The sequence below is a fragment of the Muntiacus reevesi genome, chromosome 1, assembly GCF_963930625.1.
Source record: "Muntiacus reevesi chromosome 1, mMunRee1.1, whole genome shotgun sequence".
Lineage (NCBI taxonomy): Eukaryota > Metazoa > Chordata > Mammalia > Artiodactyla > Cervidae > Muntiacus > Muntiacus reevesi.
This window is the reverse complement of record NC_089249.1, coordinates 240,147,462-240,172,328: the sequence shown is the minus strand read 5'-3', so window position 1 is coordinate 240,172,328 and position 24,867 is coordinate 240,147,462. Positions and strand designations below refer to the sequence as shown.

Sequence of the window (24,867 nt, the reverse complement as noted above, 5' to 3'; positions counted from 1 at the left end):
ACAGTGGAAGTGACAAATAGATTTAAGGAACTAGATCTGATAGTCTATTGATAGAGTGCCTGATGAACTATGAACAGAAGTTCGTGACACTGTACAGGACACAGGGATCAAAGCCATCCCCAAGAAAAAGAAATGCAAAAAAGCAAAATGGTTGTCTGAGGAGGCCTTACAAATAGCTGTGAAAAGAAGAGAAGCCAAAAGAAAAGGAGAAAAGGAAAGACATACCCATTTGAATGCAGAGTTCCAAAGAATAGTAGAGAGAGAAAGCCTTTCTCAGTGATCAATGCAAAGAAATAGAGGAAAGCAATAGAATGTGAAAGACTAGAGATCTCTTCAAGAAAATTAGAGATACCAAGGGGACATTTCATGCAAAGATGGGTTCAATAAAGGACAGAAATGGTAGGGACCTAATAGAAGCAGAAGATATTAAGAAGAGGTGGCAAGAATACACAGAAGAACTATGCAAAAAAGATCTTCATGACCCAGTTAATTACAATGGTGTGATCACTCACCTAGACCCAGACATCCTGGAATGCAATGTCAAATGGGCCTTGGGAAGCATCACTGCGAACAAAGCTAGTGGAGGTGATGGCATTCCAGTTGAGCTATTTCAAATCCTAAAAGATGATGCTGTGAAAGTGCCACACTCAGTATGTCAGCAAATCTGGAAAACTTAGCAGTGGCCACAGGACTGGAAAAGGTCAGTTTTCACCCCAGTCCCAAAGAAAGGCAATGCCAAAGAATGCTTAAACTACTGCACAATTGCACTCATCTCACATGCTAGTAAAGTAATGCTCAAAATTCTCCAAGCCAGGCTTCAGCAATACATGAACCGTGAACTTCCAGATGTTCAAGCTGGATTTAGAAAAGGCAAAGGAACCAGAGATCAAATTGCCAACATCCGCTGGATCATCAAAAAAGCAAGGGAATTCCAGAAAAACATCTATTTCTGCTTTATTGACTATGCCAAAACCTTTGATTGTGTGAATCACAATAAACTGTGGCAAATTCTTCAAGAGATGGGAATACCAGACCACCTGACCTGCCTCTTGAGAAACCTGTATGCAGGTCAGCAAGCAACAGTTAGAACTGGACATGGAACAACAGACTGGTTCCAAATAGGAAAAGGAGTACATCAAGGCTGTATATTGTCACCGTGCTTATTTAACTTATATGCAGAGTACATCATGAGAAATGCTGGGCTGGATGAAGCACAAGCTGGAATCAAGATTGCAGGGAGAAACGTCAATAACCTCAGATATGCAGATGACACCACTCTTATAGCAGAAAGTGAAGAAGAACTGAAGAGCCTCTTGATGAAAGTGAAAGAAGAGAGTGAAAAAGTTGGCTTAAAGCTCAACATTCAGAAAACTAAGATCATGGCATCCAGTCCCATCACTTCATGGCAAATAGATGGGAAAACAGTGGAAACAGTGGCTGACTTTACTTTTGGGGGCTCCAAAATCACTGTAGATGGTGATTGCAGCCATGAAATTGAAAGACGCTTACTCCTTGGAAGGAAAGTTATGACTAACCTAGACAGCATATTAAAAAGGAGAGACATTACTTTGCCAACAAAGGTCCATCTAGTCAAGGCTATGATTTTTCCAGTAGTCATGTATGGATGTGAGAGTTGGACTATAAAGAAAGCTGAGCACTGAAGAATTGATGCTCTTTAACTGTGGTGTTGGAGAAGACTCTTGAGAGTCCCTTGGACTGACTGCAAGGAGATCCAACCAGTCCATCCTAAAGGAGATTAGTCCTGGGTGTTCATTGGAAGGACTGATGCTGAAGCTGAAACTCCAAATACTTTGGGCACCTGATGGTAAGAACTGACTCATTTGAAAAGACCCTGATGCTGGGAAAGATTAAGGGCAGGAGGAGAAGGGGACGACAAAGGAGGAGATGGCTGGATGGCATCACCAACTCAATGGACACGAGTTTGGGTAGGCTCCAGGAGTTGGTGTTGGACAGGGAGGCTTTGCATGCTGTGGTTCATGGGGTCGCAAAGAGTCAGACACAACTGAGCGACTGAACTGAACTGAACTGAACAGAGTATGAAAGAACATCTTTCCTCACACCTTTGCCAGCACCTGCTATTGTTAAACCTCTTTTGTGTTTTACCTTTTATGCTTACCAATCTGACTTTTAAGAAAAAGAAAATTCATTTCATTGTTTCGGTACAGTTGATCATCTCTTCATATGTTTATTGGCTATTTAGACTTCCTTGTCTGTCTGTGCCTGATTTGAATTTACATACTTGTGAGTATTTGACATCTGAGAGGAGGAGACAAAAGCTAGGAGAAGTCTTCATAAATGTAGAGAATTTCTGTTGCTTCCTTCATTTACACAGCAAACATTTGCTGAGGGCTAGGCACTGTGCTTTCCTACATGTTTTCTGCTGAAGCGGTTTGCAAGGCATGATGGCTCAGTCTCCATCTAGTATTAAAATTCCAGAAGATGATGAATTGATGATGTGACAGAAGAGAGTTTTTCAAAGCTTATGAGTAACTGGAGTCCTCCAGACTTATTCATTCAACACTTTAAGTAAGTCTGACTGTCAAACCTTGTTCCAGATATGCCTGTTGGCCATCTGTATGTCTTCTTTGGAGAAATGTCTATTTAGATATTCTGCCCATTTTTTGATTGGGTCACTTGGTCTTTTTGTTAGTGAGTTGTATGAGCTGTTTGGAAATTTGTATATTAAGCCTTTGTCAGTCACATCATTTGCAAATATTTTCTCCCAAATATTTTCTCCTAGGTTATCTTTTCATTTGTTTATATTTTTCTTTGCTGTGCAAGAGTTTGTCTGTTTGGTTAGGTCCCATTTGTTTATTTTTGCCTTTAATCTCTATTGCCTTGGGAGAGAGGCTTAAGAAAACATTGGTATAATTTATGTCAGAGAATATTTTACTTATGTTCTAGAGTTTTATGGCATAATGTCTTATATGTAAGTCTTTAAGCCTTTTTGAGTTTGTTTTTGTGTATGGTATGAGAGTGTGTTCTAACTTCATTAATTTACGTGTGGCTGTCCAGCTTTCCCAACATCACTTGCTAAAGAGACTGTCTTTTCTCCATTATATATTCTTGCCTCCTCTGTCAAAATTAAATGACTCGAGATGTGTGGGTTTATTTCTGGACTCTCTATTCTGTCCCATTGACCCATAGATCTGTTTTTTGTACCAATATCATGTTCTTTTGATTACTGGAGCTTTGGGTATTATCTAAAGTTTGGGGGGATTATGCCTCCTGCTTTGTTCTTTTTCCTCAGGATTGTTTTGGCAATTTTGGGTCTTTTATGGTTCCATGTAAATTTAAGGATTATTTCTTCTAGTTCTGTGAAAAATGTCATGGGTAATTTGATAGGGATCACATTAAATCTTTAGATTGCTTTAAGTAGTATGTCCATTTTAACAATATTAATTCTTCAAATCCAAGAACATGGGATATCCTTCCATCCATTTCCTTGAATCATCTTTGATTTCCTTTATTAATGTTTTATAATTCTTAACATATAAGCCTTTTATCTCCTTGGTCAGTTTTGTTCCTAAGTATTTTTTTATGAATTTTAAAAGCGTTTGTTTTCTTTTTTACATTCCTTTTTGATATTTTATTGTTAGTGTAAAGAAATACAGCAGATTTCTGTATGTTAATTTTGTACCCTCCTACTTCGCTGAATTCATTTATCCTTTCTAGTAACTTTTGTGTGGAGTCTTTAGGGTTTTCCCTATGTGGTATCATGTCATCTGCATATGAAAACAATTTTACCTCTTCTCTTCCTATTTGATACATTTTATTTCTTTTTCTTGCCTGATTGCTGTGGCTAGGACTTCAGATACTATGTTGAATAGAAGCGGTGAGAGTGGGCATCTTTGGCTCCAGATTTTAGTAGGAAGGTTTTCAGTTTTTCACTACTGAGCATTATATTTGTTGTGGGTTTGTCATAAATAGCTTTTATTATGTTGAGATATGTTCCCTGTCTACCCACTTTGGTAAGAATTTTTATCATGAATGGATGTTGGATTTTTAGCAAATTCTTTTACTGCATCTATTGAGATTATCATGTGGTTTTTGTCATTTTTTTTAATGTGGTACATCACGACAATTGATTTGTGTATATTGAACCATCCTTGTGACCCTGGGATGACTCCAACTTTGTTAGGTGCATGATATTTTTTATGTGTTATTGGACTGAGTTTGCCAATATTTTATTGAGACATTATGCATCTATATTCATCAAAGATATTGGCCTATAATACCCTGGCTCATATGGTAAAAAATCTGCTTGCAATGCGAGAGACCCAAGTTTGATCCCTAGGTTGGGAAGATCCCCTGGAGAAGGGAATAGCTACCCACTATTCTTGCCTGAAGAATTCCATGGATAGAAGAGCCTGGTGGGCTACAGTTCATGGAGTCACAAAGAGTTGGACAGGACTGAGCCACTCACACTTTCACTTTCATTCTTAACATATTCTTTCAAAATATTTGATTTTTGCTGCAAAAATAGCATGTATGTCTTTGAAAATGAAAACATTTAAAATTAAAACAAAATTCCAACCCCTGTTTCCACCCATAGGTCTCCACTTATACTTCTACAGTATTGGAGGAACTATTATAAATTCTTTCAGACCTTTTTGAGCATATACAAACATAGATATAATGTGTATGTCTTTGTCCATTCACTCTGCTACATGAAATTCCACAGATGAGGTGGCTTATAATAATAGAATTTTATTTCTCATAATTCTAGAGTCTGGAAGACCAAGATCAGAGTAGTAGCTTGGTCAAGTGAGGACGTTCTTGTGGATTGCAGTTTCTCATTTTGTCTTGGGTTACTTTTCCAAAAGTATTAATCTCATTCATGAAGCCTCCACCCTCATAACCTAATCATCTCCTGCTGGGGTCCATCCCCAGCAGGATCCAGGGGGTACCCTCAGGATGAACGGCGTCGGCAAGAGATAGAAGACACGTGAGACTAGCCTTGATAGGGCCAAGTCTGCGAGGGAGAGAGAGAGACAGAGAGAGAGAATGACCAGACGGGGGTGCAGGGAGTCTGGAAGAGTCTGGCAATGCTTTATTTTTTACCATAGCTTTTATACCCTAAGTTAGTACATTTCTAAGGGGAAGATAGTTTAACATTACGTCAGCTTGTCCTTCACGAAACCAGGGTGTTTTCTGCATACTTCTTTGTTTATGAGGGTCTTGTACATTATCTTCTGGCCTTGGGGCCTATTAACATTTTTGCAGGTCAGGTGAATGTAAACCTATTTTCTGTTTTTATGGTGGCCTTAACTGAAAGGTAACAGTGTCATAGGGAAATAGTACAGAGTAGAATTATATTCTTGTTAATATAAAAATTAATCTTTCTGCAAAAGTTGTCAGTTGTGTTTATCTAAGAAGTTTACCCCATACTAACTCTGCGACTTTGGTGAGGCAGCTTCTGCCTAGCACTCCTGACTGACAATTAACAACCATCTCGTTGTTACCACACTAGGGCTAAGTTCTTATTTCTCTAGATCTTTAACTATATTAACAATGGTTTCTATAACACAACCTTAGCACATTAAAAGCAAAAACGCAACAAGCAAAACATAGCAAATCTTAACCCAATAACCACCTATAACTACCAGCAAAGGAGTTTAAATTAAAACACTCCTTTCACCCTGAATAATCTCATAAAATACCACCACCTGGGAAACTTATTGATTGAAGTTCTAAATTGATTCTTATTTGGGAAGAGATTGGGGAAGGCCTTCCTGCCTGTGTCAGAGAAATTAGGGAGTAGTCCATTGAGGCAGGCATCAGAAAGACAGATATCATCTTTAAGGTGAGCACCGGGGGCAGCTTTTCGAAATCCCTGAAAACCTGATCTGCCTTGCCTGTCAGGCTTTCTCCTCATGACCTTGTCATGGGTGGGATCTTGTGAGCTGGCCTTTTCGAAAACCCCTGAAAACCTGATCCGCCTTGCCCGTCAGGTTTTCTCCCTTACGGCCTTGTTAGGGGTAGGGTCTCGTGAGCTGACTTTTTCGAAACCCCTGAAAACCTGATCCACCTTGCCTGTCAGGTTTTCTCCCCTATGGCCTTTTTAGGGGTAGGGTCTCGTGTGTTGGCTCTCAGCAGTCTCCTAAAGGCCATATATGCTAGTATCATCACATTGGGCATTAGTATTTTAATATATGAATTTCAGAGGGATACAAACATTCAAACCATAGCAGTGTGTATGTTTGTATGTGTATTTTCTGTGTTTGCATGTTAGTCTGTGGTTCTGTGTATATATGGTTTTCTTATTTTTAGAAAAATGATATATTTAATGTGTTGAGCATTTCATATTTCACAATAATATTTCCTGAACATGCCTACATGTTAGCATATACAGATATATTTTCAGTTTCTTTAACAAGTGAAGAGTTGGACCATAACGAAGGCTGAGCACCAAAGAATTGATGCTTTCAAATTGTGGTACTGGAGAAGACTCTTGAGAACCCCTTGGACAGCAAGGAGATCAAACCAGTCAATCCTAAAGGAAGTCAGTCCTGAATATTCATTGGAAGGACTGATGCTGAAACTGAAGTTCCAATATGTTGGCCCCCTGGTGCAAAGAACTGACTCATTGGAAAAGACCCTGATGCTGGGAAAGATTGAGGGCAGGAGGAGAAGAAGCCTACAGAAGATGAGATGGTTGAATGGCATCATTGACTCAATGGACATGAGTTTGAGCAAACCCCAGGAGACAGTGAAGGACAAGGAAGCCTAGCATGCTGCAGTCCATGGGATCACAGAGTTGGATACAACTGAGCGACTGAATAACAATTGTCTGAATTAAGTATTTGAACGGATAATTTCCATAGGTAACTTACATGAACTGGGCTGGGGTGTTAGTTGGATGGGTAGTTGGAAACTGGCAATCTGTTGCTCCTTTTTTTTTTTTTTTTTTTTTTTGAAAGCTTTGTTTCCTATTTGTTAGTTTGTCAGGATAAATCTGCTACTAATTATGTACTAATTATGTGCTGTCTGTGAGCTTAGCTCCTCTAAGTGTCACTGTAGAGTTCTTGCAGCTCTTTTACCTGTCTTGATTTTTCCCTCTGGCAGTCTGAAACCACGGTGGGTGCTCAGATCATTCAGTGGCCAGCTCTTAAATGTGGTTCCCCAGAGGAACAAGTTCTTTTTTTAAAACTAAATAACTGGGTTTCCCGATAGCACTGCTACATGGTATGAGGACTTGCCTCCACCACTGCTGCAAGTTTCTCACTGCCTGAGAAAGTCGTTGCTGGCCAGAAGGAGATGCTCCTTTTCTTCTTCAGAGCTGAAAACTCTTGTGCAACATTTCCACTTTTATTCTGACAAACTCAATTAAAGTAGCCAATTCAACAGGAAATCAACAGGCCAATCTCCTACCTAATCACTCAGTCTAAACCTACTCAGCGTTTTTCAACTGAGGCAACCCAGGTTCTCTTCTGAAACTGAGATCAAGCAAAACCTACTCCCCACAGCGAGGAATTTATCCACCACCAAATAAAACAGGATCACCAGCCAACAATGGGAGATCCAAGATCCAGGAGAGTTTTACCCAAATTGTCTGGACACACCAAAGAGGCAGCCAGGCATGAGGGGCCTCTGCTAGTACCAAGACTCGACCCTCATAGAGTTCAGTCCAAGGAGAAGAGCCTTCTCTGAATCCTTTCATGGTCACCAAAACTGATGACTGAAAGAAAAATGCAGTGTCAAAGTTGTGAGTTAAGTTTGATTCTGGGACCTTACTGAGGACTATAGCCCAGGAGATAGCCTCTCAGATACTTCTGAGGAACTGCTCCAAAGAGATAAGGGAGGAGGAGCTGGGATATATGAGTTCTTCCTGCTGGGAAAAAAAAAAAAACATAGCTCAAACATCAGAAGATACTGCCAATCACAAAAAATACACATTCCAAGTTAAAAATTTTAGTATTTTTCTTTGGATGGGAAGATATAAGAACCTGAGTGCATTGAAATTATTCTTTAGATATGCATCTTAAGTATCTAGACCCAAGTCAAAGCACAGAATGCTTCCTGAATGTCCTTCAGGGTGCACGGTCAGTGGGCGACTGCACTGGCTAATGACCTAATCCTTGTAGAACTGGAATGGCAGGCCTGAAAATTCATTTGGAAATTTGATTGACATAAGAAACCCCAAAGTCTTGAAACACATAAACTATGTGAGGGAAGAGTATTTTTTGTTTGTTTATTTTATTTTGGAGTTTCTACTATGCACTGTTGTTTAGTCACTAAGTCATGTCTGACTCTTTTGTAACCCCATGAACTATAGCCCAAGAGGCTCCTCTGTCCATGGGATTTTCCATGAACCCTGGAATGGGTTACCATTTCCTACTACAGGCCATCTTTCCGATCCAGGAATTGAACCCACATCTCTTGCATCTCCTGCACTGGCAGGCAGATTCTTTACCACTGCACCACCTGAGTGGAACTCAAACTCTGGCCAGTATCAGAAACACCTAGGGAACTTGGTAAAAATACAAAGGCCAAAATTCTCCTTACTTTAATAATTCTGGGTGTCTGTGTACTTTATTATCTCCCCAGATGATTCTGATAACACTCCAAGTTTCCAAGCTGCCATAGAAAACTGAAAAAAAGGTTCTCTGTTTACTCTAAAGGGTCATAAAAGACTTTCACTATTTAAATCCCATTTGTTCCACCCTCTGTGGAGACATCAAGCAGTTTAGACTGTCCTCACTTAAGTTGTGTGGGTCCAAACTCAAGGGAAGCTGGGCTTGCATCTCAGCATCCAGTGGGAATGAAAAGCCCAGACCCTGGGGTCCTCAGTCCCTCGGAGGTCCTCTCTAATCTAGTACCTATTTCTCCAAGGTGGGAAGAGGAGCAGTACCTTTCCCAGGATGGCAGCAACTTTATGGTAGAGCTGTAGTGGAGGCCAGAGCTACACATGCCTGGGCCAGTGTTAGAAAGATGTATTTTGGAGGCTCTCATCTTGGAAGAGTACCTCTTGCCTGCTGATGGCTATTACAACAAGTTGAAAGTCTGCAGGCAGTGCCCTGCAAGTTTTCTTTTAGGCTGTGATATCTGGGAAGGGGCCTAGCCAAATTCTGATTATTCAGTCAGCCCTATTCTCAATTGTTTGAAGATTAACTCAGGGTTCTTCTTACAACCTGGGGAGGAAAGCAAGAACTAGTCTTTTTTTTTTTTTTTTTTTTTTTTTGCCTCAGCGCAACTTGTGGGATCTTACTTCGCCGAAGACCAGGAATTGAACATGGGGCCAGCACAGTGGAAGTATGGAGTCCTAACCACTAGACCACCAGGGAAGTCCCTGAAACTAGTCTTATATCTGAACATCTCAAGGTTCTTGACAGTCTTACTGATCCTGTGGCCTGAGCAAGAACAAAGGTCTATCGGTGGATGAGATCTGAGATTAGAATCACAGTATGGAATCTCAGTGCTATCTTGGGCTGTAAAATCACTATGGATGGTGACTGCAGCCATGAAATTAGAGGACAATTGCTTCTTGGCAGAAAATCTATGACAAACCTAGACAAGTGTTAAAAACCAAAGACATTCCTTTGCCAAAAAAGGTCCATATAGTCAAGGCTATGGTCTTTCTCTGTGGTTGTGAGAGTTGGACCAATAAACAAGGCAGAGTGCCTTAGAATTGATGCTTTCGAACTGTGGTGCTGGAGAAGACTTGAGAGTCCCTTGGACAGCAAGGAGATCAAACCAGTCAATCCTAAAGGAAATCAACCCTGAATATTCATTGGAAGGACTGATGCTGATGCTGCAATACTTTGGTCCCCTGATGCGAACAACCAACTCACTGGAAAAGACCTTGATGCTGGGAAAGACTGAAGACAGAAGGATGAGATGGCTGGATGGCATCACCAATGCAATGGACATGAACTTGGGCAAACTCCAGGAGATGATGAGGGACAGGAAGGCCTGGCATTCTGCAATCCATGGGGTTGCGAAGAGTCAGACATGACTGGGTGACTGAACAACAACAATGAGCAGACCAGAGGGTGCATCCTGCCCACACGCAGGCCAGAAACACAGCCACGTAATGGTTCCAGATGAGTGAACAGAGGATGTTTCTCATACCATGGTGGGTGTTTCTATTGATTCAGGGCAAGAAACTTGAAGGGGGGGTGGGGGGGGGAGGTGGGACAGGATTCAATCCAAAAGGTTCAAGTGTAGTGGTCAAAGCTTCAGACTTCAGAGGTAGAAAGATCTGACTAGGGTAGAGTTTGGGGTCTGCTGAGGATTTGCGTGGCCAAGCTATTCTTTACTTCCCCGAGCCTCAGTTTCCACATCTCTAAAAACAAAGTAACAGTGCTACCCAGAGAAGTAGATAGGCTTTGTGGAGTCTGAAGTTTATACCACAGGGAGGGGGGGTTGGGGTAGCAGTTGCCAGTGGAGAGAGCCTCTTTAAGAAAAAGAACACAAAATTACAAATTCAAAATTGCATGTAGGACCTTGGAAAGGGTCCCATGTAAGGGAGGGACCCAGACAAATCTGTTTCAGATGCTACCAGTTGGCTGTAAGACCACCTAAATAAAGCTCATGGCACATGAGATAATTATGTAGGGAATGGTATGGCTTGAGTAAAGTGCTGTAATTTTGAGGGAGGAGGAAATTTTGGTCAATTCATCTGTCACTGAAGCAGAGATAATGACAGAGAATGGAACACTAGAGAAACCTCCAAAGCCTTCTTTAGCTGCACAGTTCTGTTTTGATGGTCACATGTGACTTTAGGCAACTCTCTCCCTCAGCTGAGTCCAGTGTCCTATCCAGTGAAATGGGGCTAGGTTAGGGGTTAAGGAATCTCTGCCTCTCTGACCCTTTCTGAAAGGATCCTCCTCTCTCCCTGAAGCCTCACAAAAGCTAAGAAGCAGTTAGAGGTGAGTAAGTGGGGCTCCTTTTTTTTCCAGCTTAATAAAGGGGAGCTCCTAGAAGGATGCCTTACAGCAGATATGCAGCCAATGGGAAGTGGGGCCCCTGCCCCTGTGGAGGTGGAGGGGGGTGTGTTCTCTTGGAGGTAGACATTGGTTATTGGCTAAAACACTGGATGGATGCATTGAGCTCTCATTCCTACTCTGTCACTTTTTTAGTTATGTGACCTTAGGCAGGTCCTTTTAGTTCAGAGCCTGATTTCCTCACTATTTAATTTATAGGACTAAGTGAGAAAATATAGGGAAAGTGCTTAGAAGAGCATCTGTCCCTTAGAGAAATGCTTAATAAATATTAGTTATCAAAATGATCAGTATGGTCGTTGCTGTTGCCACTGCTGTTGTTAGGTAAGCAGGGATGACTCCCTTCCCAGACCCCGCCCCTCCCCTCCTTTCCTCCTCAGTCTGGGGATTGTTCCTCTTCCACGGGGCTTCTTCAGGCAGGAGGCACACCCTCTGGGGGAGGTGGGCGGGGCCTCTTTCCCACTTGGCCAGAGCCTGCAAAGAGGCACAAGCCGCAGAGCTGGGGTTTTGCACCTGACTGGACACCTTCCTGCTCAGTGCAGACCCCCTCCGTCACCGGGAGCCCTCTCTTTCTGCACAGCCATGTCCATGGCAAAGGGTGCCAGGAGTCCCCAGGGAGCTGTTGACCTCAATCTGGACCTCAGATCCCCTCCTGAGGGTGCCAAGGAGCTGCCGAACAAGGACTCCGGTTTCTTGGATGGAAGCCCTTCTGAGTCACCGGGCTTGGAGACAACCAAGGGCATAACGTGAGTGCTCTTTACTGCCATCTCCATTTCTGCCTTCCAGTCTGGAAGCTTGCAGTGGCAAGAACCCCGAGATGGGTGTTGACCGCCAACCCATCGTGCACATGGGGAGACCAAGTGTGCAAGAAATGCAGTCGGAGGCTGAGTCAACTTGAGAACTTAAAGGGGCAGTAGGGGAGACTGTCAGAAAGCCCTCAGCATATAGTGATCTAGCCCCCAACACATGCACATGGGGAAACTAAGGCACCTTACCCCAGGCCACGCCCTGGCTCATTGGTAGGATGGGGCCTGGAATCCAGTGCTGGCCCTAAAGTCTGTTTGTTTGTTTGTTTGCTTGTTTTTAACTAAAGTACAGCCCTAAAGTCAGTTTATTTTATTTTTATTGAAGTGTAGCCCTAGGGTCAGTTTTGCTTCTGGCTGGCCCTGTTACTGTCTGGGAGAGAGGCAGAATCCCCAGCTTCTTGGTGTAGAAGGTGATGCTTGGGCTAAAACCACAGACAACCAAGCATTGCCTCCTCCCTGCAGTTACCCAGCCTCTCTTTCAACTGAGAAATGCAGTGACAACATCAGAAGCACAGTATATAGAAGAGTCTAGTTTCTTCCACCTTCCTGGGTCTCTGTGGGGGGAAGGGGAGGTCTCTGGCAAAGTTTTCAAACCATGACAAGGAAGGATGTACTCAAAGCAGGGAAGCCAAACTACAGGCTCCAGCTCCCTTCCTCTCCACCCTTCAAGCAGCGTGGCTAGTGGCTGATGGGCATGGTGGTAAAGATCCTGCAGCTTTATGAAGAAAACGTTGACCCTGTCGGTATAGTAGAAAGGACATATGCATCCAAGAAGGTCTGCTCCTTCTTTTTCTAAGCCTTAGTTTATCCCCATATGCAAAACAGGGATACATTGGTGGCAATGTGAATTTAAGGAGGGTGGCTGTGGAAATTAAATCTGAAAGGTTGAATGTTGTAGAGGGGAAGGGGGACAGTGAACAGCAAAGAGAGAGAAGTTGTGATAAAGGGGCAGGCAAAGCTGCTCCCATGCCCCCCCCTGCAGGACGATTCAGGGATGGACACAGTGACCAACGTTATGACATGGTTCACTTGCCCCAGGACTAGTCCTGGGAATTGCTAAGAATTCACAATCCTGAAGGTGAGCCCTTCAGGCCTTGGGACCATCCACTACTGAGATGGGGTATTTCAGAGTTTTTATTATTTAAAAAAAATTTTTTCCCACACCACAGGACATATGAGACCTTAGTTCCTCAACCAGGGATTGAACTTGCAAGCCTCTAATTGGAAGCAAAGAGTCTTAACCACTGGACCACCAGGGAAGTCCCTGTTCAGCTAAGTTCAGTTCAGTCATTCTGTCATGTCTGACTCTTTGCGACCCCATGAACTGCTGCACGCCAGGCTTCCCTATCCATCACCAACTGCCAGAGTCTACCCAAATCCATGTCCCCTGAGTCAGTGATGCCATCCAACCATCTCATCCTCTGTTGTCCCCTTCTTCTCCTGCCCTCAATCTTGCCCAGCATCAGGGTCTTTTCAAATGAGTCAGCTCTTCGTATCAGGTGGCCAAAGTATTGGAGTTTCAGCTTCAGTATCAGTCCTTCCAATGAATACCCAGGACTAATCTCCTTTAGGATGGACTGGTTGGAAGTCCCTGAGGCAGGGTATTTCTCAATCAGAGACCTTGAGGGAACCAGTTAGCTCTTATCTCCTGAGCTAAAACATAGTTTAATGGTAATTTTAGCTATGTAAGAATCAAAAATATAAAGCAAGCCAGAACTTCCTTCTAGTTTGGAGGGAGGTATTAAACAGGTCAAGTAAGTATGGTACCTGTGGAATACATTCACCTGGGTTTGAATTCCCCCTTTAGCTACTTACCAGCCAGAGTAAGTGCTAGAACTTCTCAGTACTCCAGAGTCTGCCCTGCGAAATAACAGCTCCTCCCAGGTTGGCTGCAAAGAACATCGTGGAGGAAGCCCCCAAGTGCAGTGCCTGCAAGCTGACTGCCACAACTCTGACGTTCCAGAGTCACCGAAGGAGTTAGGACTGGCACCCAGGTCTCCTGTCTCCCAGCCCAGTGCTTTGCACAGTTCACCACATTATTAAGTTGCCTGAGTGGTCTAAAGTTAAATTCTGATTTCCTAAGTCCTTTAGATAGAAATTTCCAAGTGACCCATTGACCATGGTTGCCAAACAAACCCATCATTGGAGAACCGTGGGGTGCAGTGCTCTGTCAGCGATGTTGACACCCACAGGGTGAGAGAAAAGCATGCAAAGACTCTCCCACCCTCTTTCCCCTGCAGTTTTTCTCTTTAACCCTTATCAAGTCAATGGGCAGTTCCTCAGGAAGCTAGAGGATTCAGAGATTAATATAAAGATACAGGTGTTTGGGACAGGTCTTTCAAAAATACCTTTCCTGCTAATATTTACAGAGGCTTAGCAAAGCAGACATGTTGCCCACGATAACACAGCTAGTTAAATAGTAGCCTTGGGTTTTTTGTTTGTTTGTCGTTTGTTTTTGGCCAAGTTGTGTACACCAAGATCTGGTTGGGATCTTGGTTCCCCCACCAGGGGTTGAACCCAAGCCCCCTCAAGTGGAAGCATGAAGTCTTAACCACTGTACTACTGTGCAAGTCCAGCCTTGGGTTTTAATCCCTGATATATCCAACCCCAGAGACCAGGCTTTTTCCAGAGTACCTCTGCTGTTTTGCGCAGTAAGTCTCCTCACTGGAAGGCTCTCATGGGAAAGTGCTAAAGTTTCTCAACTTGTAAACCCAATACTCAGTTTAACCTGATCTAGGTACAAAGAGGTGTGAAGATAGGTTGTTAATTCACCATCAAAGAGAGTATATGTTTCTCCCTGATGGTTTAGACCTTGTGTTCTGGACCACCTTCACATCTGTCTTAAAGAAAGTTCTGAAATTTGGGTTTTGTTTTTGTTGGAGGTGGGAGGATACTTGCCATTCCCCAGTTTGATGTCCTGGCCTGAGGGGGAAAAAAATCCCTCTGGAGCCCAAACCCTAAATTACCCTGTCCCAGAAGATACCCACCTGGGGTCCCAAGTCACTTATTTCTTTACCAGAAGTCACATGATTTCTTTTTGCTGCCTCCCCTCTCCCCTCTCCTCTGAGTTCAGTTCTGTATCTGCTAACAGTACCATGACCATAGGCCCTCTCTGAGCCTTAGCTCCCTTGATTATGAAATGGGGCTGTCTCTTTAACTCATCTATCTGAACTCCTTTCCTGGAGACAACACAGTAGAAGTAGGGTGAAGAACAGAGACTCTGAGACAGTTTCTGGGTATATATATCCAGAATATCCTTAGATAGTCCATGGGATCGCAAAGAGTTGGACGCAACTGAAACGACTTAGCACGCACACATACTTAGATAAGTCTATTAAAAAAAAATCTCTATTCTTCAGTTTCCTCATCTGCAAAATAAAGGTAATAACCTACTCCCTCATCACCACAAGAAGATTAAATGAGATAATACATGAAATCCTTAGCATAATGTCTGTTATATATTATAGTAAGTGTTCTAATGGCATATATTAAGTGTGAGCTGTTAAAACCAATGCATGCATGCCAAGTCACTTCGGTCATGTCTGATTCTGTGACCCCATGGACTGTAGCCTGCCAGGCTCCTCTGTCCATGGTATTCTCCAGGCAGCAATGTTGGAGTGGGTTGCCATGCTCTCCTTCAGGGAATCTTCCCAACCCAGGGATCAAACCCACGTCTCCTGCACTGCAGGCAGATTCTTTACCACTGAGCCACCAAAAAGAAAAAAGTGAAGTCACTCAGTCATGTCTGACTCTTTGCAACCCCATGGACTGTAGCCTACCAGGTTCCTCCATCCATGGGATTTTCTAGGCAAGAATACTGGAGTGGGTTGCCATTTCCTTCTCCAGGAGATCTTCCCAACCCAGGGATTGAACCCGGGTCTCCTGCATTGTAGGCAGACACTTTACTGTCTGAGCTACCAGAGAAGCCCCTAAAACCAGGATAGTTCAGGGAAAGCTGGGATGCTTGGTCACCCTACATGAGATCCAGGGTGCCAGAAAAGACCATGGGGACTGAGATACAGACAGGAGTCTACTTATGGACCAGCTCCACTCAGGTATGGCATGCTGGGATGGGATACCTGTTGGATCTCCTCACCTCTGTGCTTCCACATGCTCATGTCTTTTTCCTGTCCTTTAGAGCATTCCAGACCTTGGTTCACCTGGTGAAAGGTAACATAGGCACAGGGGTCCTGGGACTCCCGCTGGCTATGAAGAATGCAGGCATCCTGGTAAGAGGGGCTGCTGAAGGTGGGTCCAGTACAACTGGATGGTAGCTGGGAGTAGGAGGACAGGGCTTATGGTGGCCAACAGTGACCAATCTTTCTGAAAAGCAACTTGGAGTCTAGACATCTAAGCTGGGTTTGAATTCTGGCTCTGCCACAGACTTTGAGTGGCCTTAGCAAGTCAGTTGTCTATAGTCCAGGTGTCAGTTTCCTCCCTTGTGCAGTGCTGGGGTTGGACCATAGCTTGTTTTCCAACTGTGCTCTATAGAGCACTAGCCCTCAGGGACACTCAGAACCCACAAGGATCAGAATTCTGAGTCCCTTACTCCCACCACAGCACCTCATTGTAATTGCTTTTTGCACTTTATTGGAGTACTACTTGAGATCACATTTGAAAGAATACATAATATTGTAAGCCAACTATACTTCAAGAAAGACAAAAGAAAAGAAAGAATAAATGTTACTGCTAAAAGGGGCTCACAAACCAGTTTGCTAAAAAGTTCTCTGATTCCTGAATAATATCTGCACTACCAAATCTCTCCTCTCCATGTTATTCACAAACTCATTTTCTCCTCTCTTCCCTTGCACCTTGGCCCGTCCTCCAGATGGGCCCACTCAGTTTGCTGGCCATGGGCCTCATCTCCTGCCACTGTATGCACATCCTGATCAGGTGTGCCCGGCGCTTCTGCCACAGGTGAGGAAAATAGCATCTTGTTAACTCCCTCAGTACTTGGTTCTCGGAAACATCCCACGTAATAAGATTTCACTTCTTAATTTCCTTCAACAAGACCTGGAAAAAAAGAAAAGCATTTAGGGCAGGGACCTAAGGAGGCTCTGCCATGTGACTCATTAGCTGATCTCAATCAGACCATTGTAATTATCCACTCGGCTCATCTGTAAATTGGACATAAACAATCCATGCCTAACTGTGCCTCAGAGAATTGTCATGAGGATCCAATAGAATCATGGGTATGAGAACACCTGTACCCATGCAATATGTGTTATTACCCTTGTTATGTAGTCACTGCCCCAACTGACAGGTAAGGAAAACAAGCCATCAGGGAAATACCACCAGGTGTCAAAAGCCTGAACTAGAACTTGGGTGCCTGCCCCAGTGTTCTTTCCATTCCAGCTGGGTTCTGCCTTGCTATGTGTCTCCTGACTTTTCAGTTATGTGATCTTAGGTTAAAGTGCCTCCTGGTAACTGTATGCACTCTCTTCTGCAGGTTCAATAAGCCCTTTATGGACTATGGGGATACAGTGATGCATGGACTGGAAGCCAACCCCAGCACCTGGCTCCGGAACCACGCACGCTGGGGAAGGTATCTTATTCTTGCTTTGTGAAGAACATGTGACTGTCAGGGCTGCCCTCTTCCCTGCAAAGTTGGCTCATGTGATACAGAGCAGTGGACTTCACATAAAAGGAATCTGCCTGTGGCAATCTGCCTGATCCAGTCTTATTCCTTATATGTACAGAGTGCTCATTCCTTTGCTGTCCAACTTTAATTTCATTCATCTTTTTATTAAACCACATTTATTTAGTTGCAGCTGCCTATCAAGCCCCAGAAATACTGTGGAGAACCAGGCAAACAAGGCTTTGCCCTTGCAGAATACATAGTCCAATGGGAAACACAGACCTTAAAAGTTTAAGACACAAGTTACTTAATAGTCACTGGGACAAGTACCATGAAGGAAGGAAGTACTAGTTGCTCCCAAGCAGATAAGAAGAGGTATATGGGTTCAGGTAGATGTCCTAGGATGAAACAGTTGAGATTAGGTCTGATAAAAGGCACTCTTAGGAATAAGGAATTACCTAGGGGAAAGTGGGCAGAAGTCTGAGGGGCCTTCCAGGAAGAGGAACAAAATATGAAAGTCCCAAAGCAAGAGGGAGAATATGATAGTTTCAGGTTAAAGAAAGACCAGGTGACTTGATGGCAGATAGGGAGATGATGCTGAAGATCCAGGGCCCTATCAAGGTCTACGTTTTAGACCCTCTTTAAGGTCTTGTTCTTTTCTTAAAAGCAACCAAGAAACCTTTGGAGGGTTTTAATCAGAGGCTTTCCTGTTTTAATCATATTTGCATTATCTGAAGATCTATCTGGCTTCTGTAAGGAGAATAAATTGTAAGGAAGCAAAAGTATACTTAGGCCCATGAAGGGGCTGTTGACAGCATCCTGGTGGCAGGTGACAGTGAAGGCTGGGTCCAGGCTGGCAGCAGTTGGAATGGAGAAGAGTGAATTTGGTCATTATTTGGATCCTGGGGTTGTAGGGAAAGGAAAGTGCCAAGGTATGCTTCTGGTGACTTCTGTTTTGGATATATGAGCAGTTGCGTCAAGTGGGTAGTTATATGTATAGGTTTGAGCCTATCTTCATGCAGGAGACACTGAATTGAAGTCATTAGCTATGAAGCCAGGGGACAGAAAAGGTCTCTTAGGGAGAAAGTATATAATGAGAAAAAAATAGACAAAAAAACCAAGACATTGATTCCTTGGTGAGCTCAAGTCTTTCTCCTGCAACTCCCACTTTTTTTACTTTCAGAGATGATAGAAAATCAATACCTTTTGTCCCCTGGTTTTTCTTGTTTAGTCACTGAGTCGTTTCCAATTCTTTGCAACCCCATGGACTGTAGCCTGCCAGGCTCCTCTGTCCATGGGATTTCCCAGGCAAGAATACTGGAGTGGGTTGCCATGCCTTCCTCCAGGGGATCTTGCCTGGGATCAAACCTGTATCTCCTGCATTGCAGGTGGATTCTTTACCACTGAGCCACCTGGGAAGCCTCTGTTCCCTGGTACTTGGGACTAAATCTACTCTTTTGTCTTCATTTTCAGACCTCTGTCCACCTTCTCTACTCTTTTCTGCACATCTCTAGATTATCAAAGTCTCTTTTGAACTGTGATACTCCAAACTGCACTGCCTGAGGTGTGCTTTGCCCATGAACATCATGGGTCTGGTGCCTCTCTTGACCCAAAGCCCCTTCACACATTGCATTATAAGTTCAGTCTATGAACAGACTAGAAAGGCTATGGGATAATTGCCAGGATTTTCCCAACTGTGTAAGCCAAGAGGAGGCTTTTGTCTGTCGAAACCCCTCAGCTCCTTCGACTCATTGTTGAGCATATAAGGTAGATTTTCCTGCTCTATTTAGGAACACCACTCCATTAATTATCTCCTCTCCTATAACCTAAACTTCTTTTTGAACTATGAATTCTTCCTCTCAATGTTGAAATGTGTTCCTATATCTCCATCTTAAAAATTAATTAATTAATAAAGCCTCCTGGACCATATACCACCCTCTATCTCATATTCATTATCTGATTATTCAACAGATATATACTACTAAATACCTGCAGTGTATTAGAAAGAGCTTTAATCAGTGGGTTTACAGTGATGAACAAAAGGGGCACCTTCAACACTGGAACTTACACCCTAACTTCATGAAAGAAAAACTCGCCCTCTGACTTTACTTCCACACACCCCATCACACCTCCTTCATGGGTCCCCTGGCTCTCCTGTCATATACTTCTACCAAAGTCCTTTCCACCAGTATCCTAAAAGAAATCCCTGATACACCTTCTTTGCCCCAGAGAACCTCTCAGAGGCAGTAGGGACAACTGACTGTTCTCTCTTTGAATGTTTTCTCTACACCTGACTTCTGTTAAGCCCCCTTTCACCCTAGTTTCACCATCTACCTCTCTGGCCATTACTTTGCAGGCTTTTTTGTTTCTATCCTTTTAAATGTTGGTATTCCCTAGGGTTTGAAATGCTGCCTTTTCTTCTTTCTCTGTACACTTTCCGCCACTGATTCACCTTCTCAAGGATTTATCCACTACCTGGATAAAGGTATTTTGTCCTTTATCCATTACCTTGATAAAGAATTTGTCTATTTCCTGGGCAAATCAGCATTTTCATACCCCAGTATATGGCTGAATGTCTTCTGTAGGAACCCCATGCTCAACAATTCAAGTACTGAAGGTGCCATTCCTCCCCTTCCCTAAAAACCTCTTATTCCTTCTGAGTTTCCCTGTTCATTTTGTTGTCCAGGCCAAAAAACTTGGTACTTACCTTAGGTCGTTTCCTTTTTCCTTTCCCTAGATGTAGGTGGTCACCAGGTTCTGTAAGTTCTTGTTACCTAGTATCTCTTAAAATGCTTTCTGTTCTCTCATCCTAATGACCATGGCTTTGTCCAGGTGGCTGCCATCTTTCACCTCCATTATCAGGTCTTCCCATCCTCAGTCTTGGCCCCTCCAGTAGACTCTCCACATGGCCACTATAGAACTCTGCCTAATCCCTCTGCTGAAATGCTTTTTCATCACTTCTTCCTCACCATCTGCTCCTCCTCTTTATTCCTTTTCTTTCTCTCTCTTTCTTCCTCTTGCCAAGGGACTCTGCTCAGGCATTGGTTTTTCTAAAAAGGCTATCTGCTCCCTAATTCGGGTAAATTGCCCTTTTTAACCATGGCTCTTGCTGCTGCTGCTGCTGCTAAGTCGCTTCAGTCGTGTCCGACTCTGTGCGACCCCATAGATGGCAGCCTACCAGGCTCCGCTGTCCCTGGGATTCTCCAGTCTAGAACACTGGAGTGGGTTGCCATTTCCTTCTCCAATGCATGAAAGTGAAAAGTGAAAGTGAAGTTGCTCAGTCATGTCCGACTCTTAGCTACCTCATGGACTGCAGCCTACCAGGCTCCTCCGTCCATGGGATTTTCCAGGCCAGAGTACTGGAATGGGGTGCCATTGCCTTCTCTGAACCATGGCCCTTAGGACCATGTTATTTTTCTTGTCTATCTCATCCACTAATCTCTCAACCAGTAGAGGAAAGGGCCATGTGTTATTTGTCTGTGTATCCTCGGAGCCTAATATGGTGTCTGGCACTGGTAGGAAAAAGTTTTAATGATCGCTAATAAGTTGAGCCTACTGCCTTATATTGGTTAGTGTCAACACAGAGCTGGGTATGGGGCAAGGTTTCTGACGATGAAGAATTTTACCACTTGCTGAGCTGAGAGTGTGGGGGTGATTGAGAAACATGTTTTTAAAAGAACTATTGTTACATCCCTTCTTACTACCCCATTGTTGATTGTGGTGGCAGGACCGAGGGTGCTGGTCAAGGGTCACCAACCCCTGAGGACAGAAGTGGAAATGACAAGTCAATTCTTTTGTAACAAGTTTTTTCTTTCTCTCTGCTGTTTTTCAGGTGTATTGTGAGCTTCTTTCTTATAGTCACCCAGATGGGCTTCTGCTGCGTATACATTGTGTTTCTGGCTGATAATTTAAAACAGGTAGAGTCTTCTAGAGAAGGTGAGAGGGAAAAAGATCTGAAAAAGGAGAGTCCTCTCATTTTAGTTGTTCAACAAATGGCTTCTTCTCTTTGGGCCCTAGTGTCCTCATCATGGGGCTTCCCAGGTGGCACAGTGGTAAAGAATCCGTCTGCCAATGCAGGAGACACAAGAAATGAGAGTTCAGTCCCTGGGTCAGTAAGATCCCCTGGAGAGGGAAATGGCAACCCACTCCACTATTCTTGCCTGGGAAATCCCATGGACAGAGGAGCCTGGTAGGCTATAGTCCATGGAGTTGCAGAGTTAGATATGACCTAGCATGCATGCACATGCAAATTCTCATCATACAGAGGAAGGTAAACTAGATGTTATCAGTGAACACAGACTTCCCCCGAGTTCACGTGTCTGCAGATTTCTGTAAGTGGTTACTTTTCCACAGTACCTTTTGTCCAAGAGTTGTCTTAATCATCCTTAACTCTTCTTAAACTGATGACAGGTCTTTTCAAATGGTGCCTAATCTTTGGGTCATCTTTATTACCTTTAATTGCTTCATGTCTATGGTTTAACAGTTTTTGTCCCCAAGAAATTCTTTCAGTCTGACTCAGAGGTTATCTCATAGCAATTTGAGCAAAATAATATGGGTAATAACAGAGATCATCCTTAGTCAATCAATAAGCTTAATAAAGAACACTGTTCTTTAGGGCTCTTTTTTTTTTTTTTTTTTTTTGCTTAATGTAGTATCAGAAATTTGGAAATGTAAAAAAAAACTAAATAGAAGGAAAAAATAGTAAAATAGTAAGAATTCAAAGTTAGCTTCTATTATGTGTCAGGTATAATGCAGATCATTTTATAAGCTTTCCCTCATTTAGTTCTCTCCATGGTCTTATCAGGGGCTTCCCTGGTGGCTCAGATGGTAAAGAATCTGCCTGCAATCCGGGAGACCTGTGTTTAATCCCTGGGTTGGGAAGATACCCTGAAGGAGGGCATGACAACCCACTCTAGTATTCTTGCCTGGAGAATCCCCATGGACAGAGGAGCCTGGCAGGCTACAGTCCATGGGGTTGCAAAGAGTTGGGCATGACTGAACGGCTAAGCACACATGGTCTTATTAGAGTAGGTACTGCAGTTAATCCCATCTTGTAGGTGAGAAAACTGTTGTTATGAACTCTGTAATTTATGTAAATAGGGTCACAGAGCAAAGGTTAAAAACATCACAGCTCTATTTTTTAAACACTATGCTATAGTGCTTCTCAAAGTAAAACAAAAGTATTCTTAATCTAACAGTCACTGGTATTGTTTTATTTTTAATGACATTTTGGTTGCCCTTTATTGTGTTTATTTATTACTATGGAGTTCGAGAATCTTTTCATATGTTTATTGGCAGTTTGTATTTTTCTTCCTTCTTTTTTTTTGGTAGTGCTAGATCTTTGTTGCTGCATGCAGGCTTTCTCTAGCTGTGGGAAGCAGGGGCTAATCTTTGTTGCAGAGCACAGGCCTCTCATTGCAGTGACTCTTCTTGTTGCAGAGCTCAGCCGCGAGAGCACAGGCTCAGCGCATGCAGCATGAGTAGTTGTGGCACACAGGCTTCGTTGCTCCATGGCAAGTGGGATTTTCCTGGACCAGGCATCAAACCCGTGTTCCCTGCGTTGGCAGGCAGATTCTTATCCACTGTACCACCGGAGAAGTCCTGTTGTTGTGTAAAATGAGCATTCACTGATTAGCATTTTTCAATGTTCTTAAAATTTTTTGTATAATTTTAAAATTTTTATTTATTTGGCTGCACAGAGTCTTAGTTGTGGCACATGGGATCTTTGATCTTCACTGCAGCATGTGGGATCTAGTTCCCTGGCCAGGGATGGAACCCAAGCCCCCTGCATTAGAAGCGAGGAGTCTTAGCCACTGGACCACCAGGAAAGTCCCTAGAATAATTTTTAATAGTTTTAGAATTTTCCATCACACTGATGACTTAATCTTTTATCATCTGATATTTTGTTTCCCTTTGTTTTTCTACTATAATCTGTGCAAATCTTTGTATACCTGTTTATTTCTTTAGTAAATGTATATTTTAAGTAAAATCACTGGATCAGGGGGTTTGATTTGAAGGCTCTTAATTGCCACATTGCTGCTCAGAAACCAGCCTGACATTAGCAGAACTTTGTCAGTCATCTGCCTAGAGACAAGGTAAGCATTGTCTCAAGGATTTTTCAGACTAAGTGGAGATGTGCTCTGAGGCATATAAATAAAGCTAAGTATCGACCCAGAGGAATCAGGTGGAGAGGGAGGTGGGATGGGGGACCAGGATGGGGAATTCGTGTAACTCTATGGCTGATTCATATCAATGTATGACAAAACCCACTGAAAAATAAAAAATTAAAAAAAAAAAAAGCTAAGTATCAATATAATATTTTGGTGCTGGATCAGGACTCCATTAATACCCTGAGGTTGGGCATGCTTAATTGTGGACTAAGGTGCAGAAATGTATGGGAGCAGGAGAAACTGTTGGAGCATGGGAAGGCTCCCTTGAGAAGATGCATCTGAGCTGGGCATTGAAAGGTAGGTTGGAGAAGTGCTGGCAATCAAGGTAGGAGAAATAAACACCTGGAGGCAGGAATGTGTGGGACTTTCTCAGGAAAGGCAGTACAAGTGGTTATAGAAGAAGGTGTGGGCCTTAGGAGAGTAAGAGCCTTCACAGTTGAATGGGTCCATTTATGGAGGGCTTTGAATACCTGGCTAATTTCCCAAATATTTTTCCTGTTGTAATGAGGAATCAAAAAAAAAAGGCAAGACTTGACAATTGATTTACGTATTCATGATTTGTTAAATGAAAAGGAGATTTCAAAATAAGAGTATAAGTTATAATTACAGTCTTATAACAATAAAAAGGATGTGTGTAATATATGTAATCTGTGATATTGCATAGAACATGAGTAGATGAATATATTGCAAAGCATCACCATGCTACCCATGGGTACTGAGATTACCATTGCTTCTTCATTTTCTCCTTGCCTAACTCCAGTTTCTAATTGTTCTGAAATGGATTGTGTTGCTTGCACAATAAGACTGTATCCATTGAGTCATGCTGATTCCAAAGGAGGGTGGTACCCTCCCCCCTACCCCCACTTTGCCAGGGGGCTGTTTGTACAGTGTACAGGGGCTACTCCGTGTTTGCCACAATGACTAGGGGATGCTAACAGCTTCTGTTGGGTGGCATTCAAGGATACCAAATGTCCTGCAACAAATGGGCCAATGCTCACAAGGAAGAGTTCTCTCACTCAAAATGTCAGTGTTAGTCTAATTAAGAAACAACGATGAGCTTTTTTGGTTACAAGCAAAATAAACAGATTCAGTAGAACTTAAGCAGAAAATAAGTTTAGTGGAACAAGATTGACTAACATCCAAAATGACAGGGAAAACTTAAAAAAAAAAAAATGGGTCTCAGAAAAGGACAGGAACAGGAACCAGGCCCTCAAGGGAGATGTTGATAGTAGAACTGATGAGCACTCTCCTCAGGGATTCCCTGTCAGAAGTAATGTTTGCCCTTTTCTAGTTCTACCTTTTGTCATTTTGGTATAGATTCAGATTCCAGGGAGAGATGTGAGTGC

The 24,867-nt window shown here is 43.0% G+C and overlaps 1 protein-coding gene across 3 annotated transcripts in view; it reads left to right on the top strand.

The window, feature by feature from the left end:
• The window catches only part of SLC36A2 (solute carrier family 36 member 2), a 77,004-nt gene that overhangs the window by 38,456 nt on the left and 13,681 nt on the right, over positions 1 to 24,867 (top strand). For all 3 annotated transcript variants that reach the window (XM_065936056.1, XM_065936047.1, XM_065936066.1), the window contains 5 exons: positions 11,548 to 11,713; positions 15,912 to 16,002; positions 16,602 to 16,690; positions 17,223 to 17,318; positions 21,184 to 21,268. In XM_065936056.1, the coding sequence (XP_065792128.1) occupies positions 11,550 to 11,713; positions 15,912 to 16,002; positions 16,602 to 16,690; positions 17,223 to 17,318; positions 21,184 to 21,268 (525 nt within the window). In that variant the 5' untranslated portion in view covers positions 11,548 to 11,549. The remainder of the gene's footprint in view (positions 1 to 11,547; positions 11,714 to 15,911; positions 16,003 to 16,601; positions 16,691 to 17,222; positions 17,319 to 21,183; positions 21,269 to 24,867) is intronic.